Source organism: Sciurus vulgaris, assembly GCF_902686455.1.
Source record: "Sciurus vulgaris genome assembly, chromosome: 8".
NCBI lineage: Eukaryota > Metazoa > Chordata > Mammalia > Rodentia > Sciuridae > Sciurus > Sciurus vulgaris.
In genome coordinates this window covers 23567352-23580118 of record NC_136468.1, presented here as the reverse complement: position 1 = coordinate 23580118, position 12767 = coordinate 23567352, and the positions used below count along the sequence as shown (strand labels likewise).

The 12767-nt window shown below is 47.0% G+C and overlaps 1 protein-coding gene and 1 long non-coding RNA gene across 2 annotated transcripts in view; one reads left to right on the top strand and one right to left on the bottom strand.

Annotated features, from left to right (window-relative positions):
* The window catches only part of LOC306667527, a 159459-nt gene that overhangs the window by 59159 nt on the left and 87533 nt on the right, over nucleotides 1-12767 (top strand). The gene's annotated exons all lie outside the window — the stretch shown is intronic.
* LOC306667525 (uncharacterized protein) overlaps nucleotides 1-12767 on the bottom strand; it is a 58869-nt gene that overhangs the window by 2971 nt on the left and 43131 nt on the right. The window contains exon 4 of the mRNA XM_079150211.1: nucleotides 9894-10018. Within this exon, the coding sequence (XP_079006337.1) occupies nucleotides 9894-10018 (125 nt within the window). The remainder of the gene's footprint in view (nucleotides 1-9893; nucleotides 10019-12767) is intronic.

Sequence of the window (12767 nt, the reverse complement as noted above, 5' to 3'; positions counted from 1 at the left end):
AAAAGAGATTTCTTACAATCCACCAGGGGGTAATTAATACACTGATTATCAGCTAAGAGCCCAGTACTGCTCTGGACTGCTAGAAAACACTTAAGTGATATGTTTGTACACGACCTTGTGATTGAACTCACAGTCAAATGCAGTTTCTTTAGGACTCAAGTGCATGGGAGACCGGGCACAGCCAGCAGCAACAAAAGGGGAGGAGTAGGCAGGGACCCAGAAACACACAGAGGCCCTACTTGAATCTGTCTCACAGGTCCCCACCCAGGAGAAACCCAGCAAGAGGGGTTGGGGCATCCTGATCCAACACAAATATAAAAGTCCTAAGAAGAAAACCGTACATACTGCTTTTATTCCATTTTCCCAGCTTACTGTGTGATATTCTGTTAGGAAAATTTTGCCCATGTTTAAATTTAGACATTTCCTGGATTATAATTTTTAAGTACATGTAAATAAAACAAAGAAGAGGAAAAGAAAATTCAACAACCTCCATCATGACTCTCCATTTCAGTGTGGCTTAGAAAAGGAGCCCCAAAGAGATGCCCTGCATCCCAAGAGGAGGACCCTAGGAAAGGCCACGGTGGACACAAGTGGTCCTAGCACAGCCACATTCTTCACGTTAGCAGTGCTTTTCAAAAATAAATTGCCCACCTCAGAAAGAAGACAATACAGGTACAGGGTGGAAGAATCCTGTTATTCATCTCCAAAAGGACTGCCAAAAGCTAAAGACAACAATTGTGGTTCTGCAGAGTTTCCGTGGGCTTGGAGGAGGGGTGGAAATGGTACCAGCTCTTATCAGGTCCAGTTCCTCCTGTTAAAGGGTCAGCTGGAAATGCTTCCCTTGGTACTTAAGACAGTTGGTTTACATTCTGGGGTCGGGGAGGGAGAAGGGAGCGAATAGGCTTTGTAATAATCATGCCATTAAACAACAAAGGAATGAATGACAGCTGCTTAAATGCTTCCTGCAGGAGCAGGCACAGGATTGACTCCATAGGAGGGCTCCCTGGGCAGAGGGATCTGGGTGCAAATCTCATTTCTTTGACTTGTTTTTTCTCCTTAGACAAATTCTTTAATCTTGTTCTCAAGTTGTTGTCCTTATACAAAAAGCTGTACTATCACTGCAGTGCCAGCACGCAGTGGGTGCTAAATACCTGCACCCACTTTTCAGGTGGCACCATGCATGGCCAGTCACTGGTTCTGTGGACACAGCCCATGGTCTGGGGAGAATCCCTCCTGGTTGGCAAAAACTACAATGGTGGTCCTGGCCTCCTCCAGGTTTAGGTGGAAATTACCCCTGCAGGGGTCACGACTCCCCAGAGTCCTTAGATGAGCAGGAAAGGCCAGCTTTGTGCCCTTCCCAAGCTCTCCTCTCTGGTTGCTCAGCTCCTCTCTCTGGGTCTTTCCTCGGTTTCCCCCTGTGCTCTATTCCCAAGGGTCACTTGCAAGCATCCAGAGCATCTTCTAAATGTTACATTTACTCAGTGTCCCAAAGAGTACAAGATGTTCCTAGAATATTGCTCAATTCTTTCTCCTGTGGTTAAGGATTCAAAGTTTGTTTTATTAAGAATGAGTGTGGCATAAGTCAATTCTCAACCAGTTAAAAAATAAAAAGGTATGTCAAGTCTCTTATTTTGGCATCTTGATAGAAATATCCTTATTCTTGTTTCCATCTAGAAGCTAACAAGTTCATAACGCACTGGTGAGGGAGGTTCTGAAAAAGCTGCCTATGGCACACAAATGATTTATTTTATTTTGTAAAATCGACGTTCTCCTTTATGACCTCTGTAATTTTCTCAACATCCCTCAAAGGGCTAGCTTGCCTCGTCCAGCTGGGAGGCCAAGGACATGCTGGAACTTCTCCGCCTGAGGTTTGGACTGGGAGCTGTGAGATGCAGAAGGAGGAGTCCTGGGCTCCTGACCCACAGGCCTGGCTCAGCCAGTGTCTTTCCAGCTCCATGACCTCTGGCAGGTCCAAGCCACCCTGGTGCCGTCCCGTCAGGTTTGAAATGAGCAAGTCAGACTTGATAGTTCTCCTTCTGCTTTAAAGTAAGATGATTCTAAAATATGACATTAAGGGCAAGGCTGGTTTCTGGCTTTGGACCTCACCTAAGGAGTTTTAGTCAAAAGCCCATGTGTGGAAGGCAGCTCTGCCAAAAAAAGGAACATTCTGAATCATTCAAAACCATTAAGAATGTTGGCTTCAACTTCAGAAAGGCAGGATAAACAAACCCGTGCCCAGCGGGAACTCACTTACTGGACATCTCTGCCTTTTTAACTCATCAGCGCCTGAGTGCATCCCCAGGACCTGCAAGGCTTCACTTCAGCGGGCAACACTGTCCTGTGAGGCCTGTTACCACAGCTTTCTCAAAGGCCCCGGGTATTTCATTCAGCACCAAATGCTCATTAATCTTTCTGCGTGGTCACCAAGACTGGCTTTTTTGCAACCTCTTTCCAAAAGTAGGTAAGTTCACCTGCCCCACCGCCCCTGCCACAGGCTACAAAGAAAATAAGAAAACTTCTCTCCTTTTAATGTCCTCTTCCCCAAAACCATACTCCCCAGCCCAGTCAGTCTAGAGATCTTTCAACTGGAATGGATTCTAGAATCAACTGACCTCTAAAGTTCAAATGTGTTTTGATTTAGTTTTTATAGATCTGAAATCATAATCATCATAGGAATCAGGATGTGGTTCTGGATTCTAGAATTTTAGAAAAACTAGGAAACCTTTTGGCTGTCCTTTTTATACATACAGTACTCATGCAAAGTAAACAGAAAAATAAAGGAGTAAACCTTAACTTCTGGGTCACGATCGACAACACAGTTGGCAACTAAGTGCTGAGTTCAATGAATTTACTGAGAGTGGCTGGCAGGGCCCAGGCTGGCCCCTGAATATACACGTAGCCCCAGGGCTTGAGATAAGCTGCTCCCCAAAACCATAGGTTCTTTCCCTCTAAGGATACTTCCACTGTAGAGCATGAACTGGGTTCATGATGTGTGCAGTCAGACTTCAGCTTGCTTTTTAGGTTAAAAAGTCCCATACTCAGAGAGCAAGAAATGGTATGATCTTCTCCCATTATTTGAAAGCTCCCACTGGTGACAGTGTAGTTAATCACATTTAACATTTGCATTCAGGCAACTGACTAATTGTCACCAGACTTTTTTTTTTTTTTTTTATGGCTTTATTAGAAATGAGTAAGCTGGTAGTCTTTTCCAAAGAATTATTTGTTGAGCTGTGGAAGTGTAGAGAGCCGCCTGTTTGGTTTTCTGGAAAACCCCAATCAGCTGAAAGTGACCAGGCGGTCAGACTTGCACGTTTTCTTTTGTCATTTGATAAAGGCTCATTTTTCCAGGCAAAAAGAGATGACTGAGGTCATCTCTATTCAATGGTGTGGTGAATAAGCTAGATGAATTTTAAAAAACAACACCACCTCCTTTTGTTACTCAAAATTAACACTACATTTTTCTCTTCTCTGGGAATGAAGAAACCCCCCCCCCCCCACACACACAGACACACACACCCAGAGTGCCTATAAGACTTAAAGAATAAACCGAACTTCAAATATCCATGCTTTAGACATCTCTCCATGTCATGTTACTCCTTAAACTCTATTAACCCACAAAGTCAACCATAAAACAGCATTTTAAAATTCCTGTTCCCATTTTTAAAAGATATCTCTTACGTGGATAATTTTGGTATATTGCCATGGAATGAAAACCATGGGCCATAACTTTAGCTATGGGGAAAACTTCTTTGTACTTTGCCAAATCCATGTTTCTTTTGCTCTGTCACACTGAAAGCACTCTCAAAGACCCAGAGGCTGAGTGGAGATGTCCCTCTCTTCTGCCCAGTCCCAGTTTGCCTGGGACGGCCTCACCAGGGCACTGTTCCCAGGGCAGTGACTCAGCTCAGGAGGACCACCTGCCGTGTGGGTGTCACTGCCTTCCGGGTCATTACAGTCACGAGGGCAGAGGGACCCAGAGGATCAGAAAACAGCTCAGAGCCAGGTCAAGGGCAGTGCCAGTTTCCTTCTCTAAGCCCTTGTTTAGAGAAGGAAAGGGCCGGCCCTGAGGGTGAGGCGTGAGTGAGGGGGCTTCGCACCTGGATCCCAGGAACACAAGGCCGCAGGGAGGAAGGTTCTGCGAGTGCCATGGGAGGAAGTGAAGGCAGGGCCACAGGGCATCTCCTGCTTTACTTCTAAAATGCCACTTCGGTAAGCTACCACAGTTTTCTCAAGTAATAAGTACCACTCACTAGCTACAAGACACCTGAGTGCATGCGTGGCCTTTTTACCATCGAAGCCCAGCCACCTTCAACCTGCTCCTCTTGTTCCTTTAGATAAACCCTCCGCTCCCTTGGAAACAACCTACCTCCATGGCCTGCACCCCAGCCTTCCCTTCCCTATTCTGGTTTGTTTGGAGAGACTGGTCAAGTTGCTTGCAGTTACCAAAGCTGAGCTATTCCACTTGAATTCTTTTTAATGTTTGATCTATTTAAAAAGTATGAACCTTTCCCATCCAGTTCTAATAATTCCTACTTGCTCTATGAAAAATCCCAGAACCAATTCTGACAGGTCACCCTCTTTGGGCCCCACAGAGCTTATGCCTTAACATTTTCAAGTTAGTGATGTTCCTTGGCCTTATAAGTTAAGTGCTTTCAATCCGTGACAAACATTTACAAGACAGGTACCACAGGTCTGATATCCAAGTGCTGGGGCTACAGAGGTAAAAGAGCTGTTCCCCAGGGCAGATGTCAGTCACACAGAGGACAGAAATCACCATCCTGAGGAAGGAGGGTACATCCCACAAGTAGAGTGAGGCTCCCTGGAAAATGGCTCATTCTACCCACAGCATCACAGAAGGTTTCCCCGTGGAGCTCTGCGCCGAGTTCCACAGGAAGAACAGGTCAGACCAGGAAGCAGGAGGCAGGAGGGGCAGTCGGGCCTGCACACGCTCAGCCCACAGTGCCTTCTCTCTGCTACCTCTTCAGAGCTTGGGGGGCTCCTCTGAGGCTGGGAAGCGGGACCAGGGCTGTGTCGTGAAGGGCTTTGCATGACAGGTTGAGAAACTGGTGCCTGGCATGGAGCAGTAGAGGAGTGCCCTGGGAGCAGGGAGGACTGTAGGAGCGCTCTGGACCAGGGAGGCACTTGCGCTGCACTGTTTTGATCGGTGCCACCTCCACAAGCCATTTACTTGGCAAATAATCACCTGCTGCCTTGTGACATGTTCCTCTCTGCTGTCTTGTGTTTTAACTGCTCCTGCATCTGTCCCCACCCCAGTGGGGTTATCAACCCCTCACAAGCACAGAAAGCTCCTTCTCAATGGCTCCCTTGGTGACAAGCACACCACCTTATACTCAAAGCAGTTTAACACGATACTTTTAATTGAAATTTAAGGATGTGCTTTTGCCAAAATGCTTGTTAAAAAAGAAACTAAATTCACCAGCAAACTCTTGAGTCCCAAAATATGAATAGTATTTAGGACACGCATAAAGACAGGTGCAAAAACTCAGTGAGTTTGGGTCATTTTGTGGAGGGTCTGGACTCAATCTGGAACTCTGCTTCCAGAAGGGTTTTGATAAGGCAGTGAGTGAAGCCATGCTTCAACAGGCGAACCTGGCAGCTCAGAAAGTTGGATGGAGACAGTCACTGCAGTTACTGCAGCACAACAGAGAGGAGACCTGTACACACTGCTCACTCAGGTGAGAGTTTCCAGATGTGCACGGACATATAGCACCTTTCCTCTAGCGCACCACGAGCTTACCTCAGCTCTTCTCTGAGCTTAATTATGCTGAAGAGGATCTTTGCCTGCTTTTACTCCCCTCTTTATTCTTTCTAATAATTACTAACAGTCACACACCAGACACAGTGCTGTCACACAGGGGGCAAAGAGATAAAAGTCTCTACTCAAGCAACTTGTGAAAGAGGAGAAAAACTATCTGGTTAAAATGCAGTGTTAAATTCTCTCATATTTCCTTCTTCCAACCAGTTTTCCATGTCTTTCTTTTTCTTCCAAAAAAGGGTCTGAGGCATACTGAGGGAAGCAAGCCAGGGTTGGGTAAGAGGAAAGCGAGACAACGTGGAGGAACTCCTGGAGGCGGTGGCAAACTGAGAGAAAACTCTCAGGTGAGCAGCCACTAGCCAGGTAAAACAGGGAAAGACAGAAGAGCAGATAAGCACATGCAGTCTGGGGCAGAGGAGCCTGCTCAGGAGCTTCTGATTGCTCAGCTGGAGTCTGGAACATGAGTAACCATGAAAAGGCTTGAGAGGAGGGGAAATAGAATCAGATTCCATTTCGGCAACATCACTCCAGAGGCAGAGGAGAAGAGCTTAAGGGAAGGAAGTGACTAGAGCGATGCCAACACAGAAATGCTAAGCCCTGGAGCTGGAATGTCGTGTGTAGTGAGACAGTCACGGACATCTCTGTTAAAAGGTCTTGAAAATTAACAAATCTCACACAAAGGATAGAGCAAGCTACGTTTGCACTGCTGGAAGCTGGCCACAGGGTGGCAGCCTCACACAGCCATTGCAGTGGAAGATGAGGGCCGTCACAAACTCGAGACTGGGGCTGGCCACCACACAGGGCAAAGCCACCACATAAATTCCAAGGGATTCCAAAGGAGACATCAGCTCTAAGCCTGTCCCATAAACACACTTTTCTCCCACTCTAAACCCTTGCAGAAGCAATGAAAAGTCAATGGGTCTGGGCAAGGAGCAGAAACACCAGCAGCGTTCCTGACTCTCCCTGGTCACGTGAAGGGCAGCCAACTGAGCCTCCTAGAAGTGCCCAGAATCTGAAATGACATAGGCTGAGCATGAGAGGCTCCAGTGAAAATTTACCACTGAGGAAAACCAGCCAGGAAAACTAGTGAAGGGCCAGCTGATGAATGAGAGCCTCTGCTCTGGGAGTGCCGCACAGCCGGCAGGTCTCCAGGCCAGAGGGCTGCCTTCCAGAGGCCCCCGTGTCCATGCTGCCACACAAGGGAGATGTGGGCTGTGTGCCACCGAGGCAGAGAGTGGCACTATTTCTGGTGAGGCACATGGAGGGGAAGGATGCAGGGCGTGCCATCACAGGCAATGGCTAGAGCCAGGTTCCACAGCCCATCTGCCTCCTCTGGCGTCCCTGGCTCATCTTCTTTCTTCTGACTCTAATGAATACGCCAGTCATTTACCCTTCACCACTCAGAAGCAAAGCTGCCTTAAGAGGGAAGGGTAAGAGATTCCATCACTTGGCATGGAGCATCTGGGACTCACCCTAAGAGAAGCAAACCACCGGGCAGGCACACACACACAGCCCTTCGACCCACAATAGCCCTGTCAAGAGGACACCATTATCACCCCTGCTTTACAGGTGACACAAAGACATTATTTAATTTTAATGTGCCCAGAATCCCACAGCTCTTGGGTGGCAGAGCTTGGATCCAGGCCCAGGTCATTAGGCCACTGGGTTTGAGGACATGGAGCAAGAGGTCCAGTATCCTGCCCAGATCACAACCACTTTCAAGAAGTGGTGGGAGGCTAAAGGGAAGACATGCAACCGGACCTCCTAAGCCCCTGCAGCTAGGTCCTCCACACCCCATGCAGATCCTCCTGTGCTCACATTAGCACCACTCCCTAGGGTGGCCAGAAGGAACAGCCTGAGCAGCCACCATACAGAAGGTGAAAAAGGAGGAGGAAAACACTTGTGTGGAAATTAGTTTACACTCTTCTCGGTACATACACAAGCATTTCATCCTTGAAAGTGATTCTACAAACTGCCCACAGATCTCAGGCAGGATCCTTTGCATTCATCACTTTAAGTTGTGCTTGTTATAAAACATCACTGAAGTTTTTAATTAACATTGCTCGTGGCTTAAGCTGGCACACCAAAGTAGTATCAAGGTCACATGGCTTGGACCTCAGAGCATGATTCAAGGCGTGCTTGAATCATCTCCGCACAAGAAAAGAACGGCGGAAGAACTGAAATGGAGCAGAGAGTGTCCTCCAGTCCTGGGCTCCTGGGGCAACAACAGCTCTGAGGAAAGGACTGGTCCCTGGTCCTGGAAAGACGACACCACAGCCCTCCTGTGGGGGGGACTTCTGGTCACACCACACATTCAGACCAAATGAAGGGACACTGGACACCACACCCAGAGATGTGGGTTTCAAAGCTGCTGCTTGTTCACTTTGTGATTCACTGTTCCTCATGAATATTTTAAAGTGTAACACAGAAGCAAGATGTTTTACATGCTGAATTCAAGTAAAAGCACTTGCTGCTGAAGTTCCCACTGGAATTATGGGGCAGAGGAGGAATCAATGTTCAAAACAGTCCTGATATGCTAAAAATATACTTTGCTTCTTTTCATTGGTCATTGTCCCAGACGCAAGCTCAGCATAGCCTCATCCATATTACCTGTTGAATTGCTGTTTACCTTCACATCGTAATTGGATAATGAGAGAATATTTTTATTTTTCTCTCCCTCAGACATTAGTACAAGGTTACAGACCAGAAGATTATCCCAAAAGGCCACACTGAAGGTAACTACTTTACACTGAACCTCAGGAAAACTCTGAAAGAAGAGTCCTTCTTTTAAAAAAAATGTTTAACTACAGATTGGCATTAACAACTCACTCCTGAGACCCATTGAAACATTGGCAAAGAAACCCCTAAACTAAAGCAAATAAGGACTTGTAAATGGAAACTTCTGCATGATATGCCTGTGAACAAGGTGCTCTAACCTCCTCCTGCAGCTTCAAAGATATTTTACGCTATTGCACAACCCATAACCTTGAAAAAACTCGGCTTTCCCTGCCAGCAGCTCCTCTGCATCCACCTGTCCCTACAGGTAGTAAAAGATTAGACACTCAGAACCACCGTGTTGACACAACACTTCTGGGCCTCTCGTCCTTCTAGTCCCCACCCCACCCCCGCAAGGTTGAAGTTCACTTCTGCTCAAGTGGAAGGAGAGGGTTTCCAAGGGCACATGGAGAAGGAAGGGCCTTGAGGTGCTCACTATGGGGCTTTCACAAAGAGGCCCAGTGGCAGGGATCCCCGTGGGGGAGTCCTACGAGGAGCTTGAGATAGCAGGCCACTGCATGAAGCCACCCTGTGACTCTCAGAGGGGATCCAAACTCAAGGAGCTTGGATGAAAACTGGGGCCTGATGGCAGCCCAGAGAAGCCCCACCTAACTCAGCGGGCGACGCTCCACAGGAGGCTGGGGTCCAGGGACGCAGAGTCTCCCTTGCCGGGCTGACCAGTATTTGTGCCTTCAGCCTGCTTCCTCTTATTCAACACGCTTCTCTGGCCTCTGCACACTTGCCTGTGTGAACCACAGTAGAGCGAGCCAGGCCATCTCTGCTGAAACAGGCCAAGTCCCCCAGACATACTGCCCCGCTTAGGAGCAACCGAAATGAGACTGGTTTCAAAATCCCTATATTTACTTCCTCTGTCTTATCTTGTTTATTCCCCTCAACAAGTGACAAGGAAGAGGAAGTAGCAGGCAGTTGCTTGGGGCAGGGCTCTCCTAAGAGCCCAGAAACTTCCCAGGGATTTCACAGGAGATTCTGAAATGGAGGCCATGCCTATCCAGCCACTCCTGCCTCTGACTTGGACAAAACTCATCCCTTCATCCACGACTTTGTCGATGTAGGGTTCTCATTTACACTCGCAGCCCACCTGTCTACTCCTCCACCACCACATCCCTTCCCATCCTTTAGCTCTGGCAGCAGAAATCACTCCTCAGAGACCCCCTTTCATTATTGCCTCTTTCTCCTCCTAGCACCATTTCACTGGGCCGCTTTTCCGTGTGTTCACTTAGGTTCTACAATGACAGAGACCATGTTTCCTGGTGACGATCACCATCTCATTGCTACCCAGTGCAGGAGGTGCTCGATAAATGGAAGAACGATGTCAGCCTACCTTGACCTTCCAGAGTCACTCTGATCTTGAACCTCCTGGAGAAGGGACCTCTGATTGCATCCCTCTCTCTTCCTGACTGCAGCTTTCCATCCAACAGAACCAAAGTAAATGCAGAGGGCCTTTTACTGCAACAGTACAAGTATAAAAGAATAAGTTCAGATTGACACTGCAAATAATTGCTGAAAGGGCTAAAGAGGCTGATGACTTGGTCTTGTTTTGTACTGTGGTGGCAAAACTCATTTTTCTATGAAAATAAAAATTCCTTCTTTTACCAACACTGTCATAGGGACCTAAAATACAACAAAGCTAAGTATTAGGTTCTGATTTTTTAAAAACATTGAGGAGATGTTGCCTGGAGTCTCTGATTATACTGTGTATTCTGCAGATCACCAGCTTGTGAAAATTCATACCCAGTTCCATGTGTCCAAAGATGCTTCCAGCTCACTTGCTTCCATCCCGCTCCCTACAGGCCTGTGGTGAACACACCCTGCTCCGTTAATAAGATCTGTTCAACTGCTTAATTACCAAGCCCAGTCCAGCCAGCAACCTCCCCATGGCCTCCTGCGCCAGCCACACTGGCCGCCCACACACATTCTCCTGCTCACTTTCTCACTGCCCAGGCACACATGCCTCCCACCGTATTCAATGCTCACTAACAACCGGGTCTTGCCTATTCAACTGGTCAAGTACTTTACCTGAAACCCTCTCTGCAGCCTGGCTCTCTACTTTCCCAAAAGCTCTACCCACAAGAAAAGAAGGGAAGCAACCAACCTGGCTCACTACAAAAGGTTCACTATTGACATCCTGAAATCTGGAAAGGATCTACTGGAAGTAAGTTAAGCCATCAAGTCCCCAGTACTCAATCCTGTGGGTATTTCAGGGACAGGTGCATTAAAATAGATTTGTATTTGGCGAGGCACCATGGCACATGCCTGTAATCCCAGTGGCTCAGGAGACTGAGGCAGCAGGATCATGAGTTCAAAGCCAGATTCTGCAAAAGCGAGGTGCTAAGCAACTCAGTGAGACCCTGTCTCTAAATAAAATACAAAATAGGGCTGGGAATGTGGCTTGGTGGTCAAGTACCCCTGAGTTCAATCCCCAGTACCCCCACTCTTAAAGACAAATTTGTGTTTGTTGCTCAATTAAGTTTTTACAGGTGTTTCACATCTGGGACCATGGGAAATGAGTTAAGACTTTGTTGGAAATGAAATGAGGCTGTCCAAAATGAAGGAGAAAAGGGAGAAGGAGAAAAGCGGAAGTCTATCCATTTTCCCCGAGTCCAGCTGATTAGGACTAGGACAATCTGTGTTCTGTGAAAGTTATGTTCACATCTGCCTTGGAATAGCCACAACACGTAAGAGCATGGAAACTGGGGTCAGAAGTCTGGAGCTAACCACTTGTCCAAATGGGGCAAGCTGATATTCCCTTCAGTGTGATGGGGGTTAAGAGATCTACTTCCCAGAGTTGCTACACAAGTTAAAAGAAGTCCCACATGTGAAAGCATCTCATAAACTCTAAGAACTAAACGATATAAAGTTAGTTTCCATTGTCACCAAGGATGTCATTTCTCTCAAACATTTATTTAGTAGGTAATGGGTATTGGGTGTTTATCCAAGAGCAAACAAGTCCCAAATCCTGGTTCTCTTTAAAAAGTCCAGTGCAAGTCAGGGATGAAAGACAAAAAATACGAAGTCAAAGGTAGACTGCTGGGTGCACAGAGGGTGCTGTGCTGCAGAACCCCCGTGCCTTGACCCAGGCCTGAGAGTTGGGAAACTGCCTGGAGGATGTTTCCGTGAAGCGATGACCTGCAGGGACAGCAGTGGCTGGCCAGGAAGAGGGGAGGGTAGAGCTTCTGGGCAAAGGGTGAACAAGACCAACTTCACAGAGCTGGACAGAGATCACCAAAGAGGGGTAGGGACAGGGAGTCGGGGGGAGTCCCCAACTATAAGACCAGAACACCAACGGACTCTTGTGCCCTATCAGTGTGAAACCAGCTCTCCCTGACTGAGGCATTACGTAGTTATCCAAGCCAACAATAGTATCACAAGACAACAGATTTCTGAGTCTTGACAGTATATTTAAATTATGGGACCTGAACTTACTGGAAGGCATATTCATTTCTAATAATGAACAAAGGGGATTCCATCTTGGGTCACACTGAGTTTCTTCTCCTTGGTGATTGCGATAGTTGATTTGTTAATTGCTGGTTTGAAAATATTCTCTCATGATCACAGGATATTTGCTGAAGTCATGTTGGCAGGTGGTAGTAATATGCACCATTAATAATAAACTGTCATCAGGTGATCTAGAACAAGGTATGGCATGAAAATGCCCAGCCATGGGGGGCACCTACATTCTGCCTTAAAACATTAACACCACCACAAGATATTCATGACTAAATCAAACTGAATGTCCCCAAAGTATAAAAATACCTCCAAAATATGAGTCCTAAAGCTGAAATAGGATACAAATTCAAGCTTGGGCATAGCAGGCAGATCTTTGTGATTTGAATTCTGGCCCCTCCACTTACTTCAGGGATCTTCAGGGAAATGGTTTAACTTTCTCGAAGACTTATTTTACTATCTGTAAAATGGGTATCTTGATGGTACCTATGGTACAGTCTTACTGAGAAGGATAATCAACATCAAGTACTTGGGCACAGTGCCTAGCACGGTGGCTGTTGTTATTGAGCTCTTGCACCTGTGTTGACTTACGTACACTGCCACTTACAATGTTACATGAATGAAGGAGGAGAGACCTGAACAGAGTGAATTATCCCTGTTAACCCCCAGTGCCAGAACAGAGAGGCCACCAGAAACACAACCATAGGGACCCGAGCTCTGGGTGAGTCATGATGAGCACATGGTGGGTCAC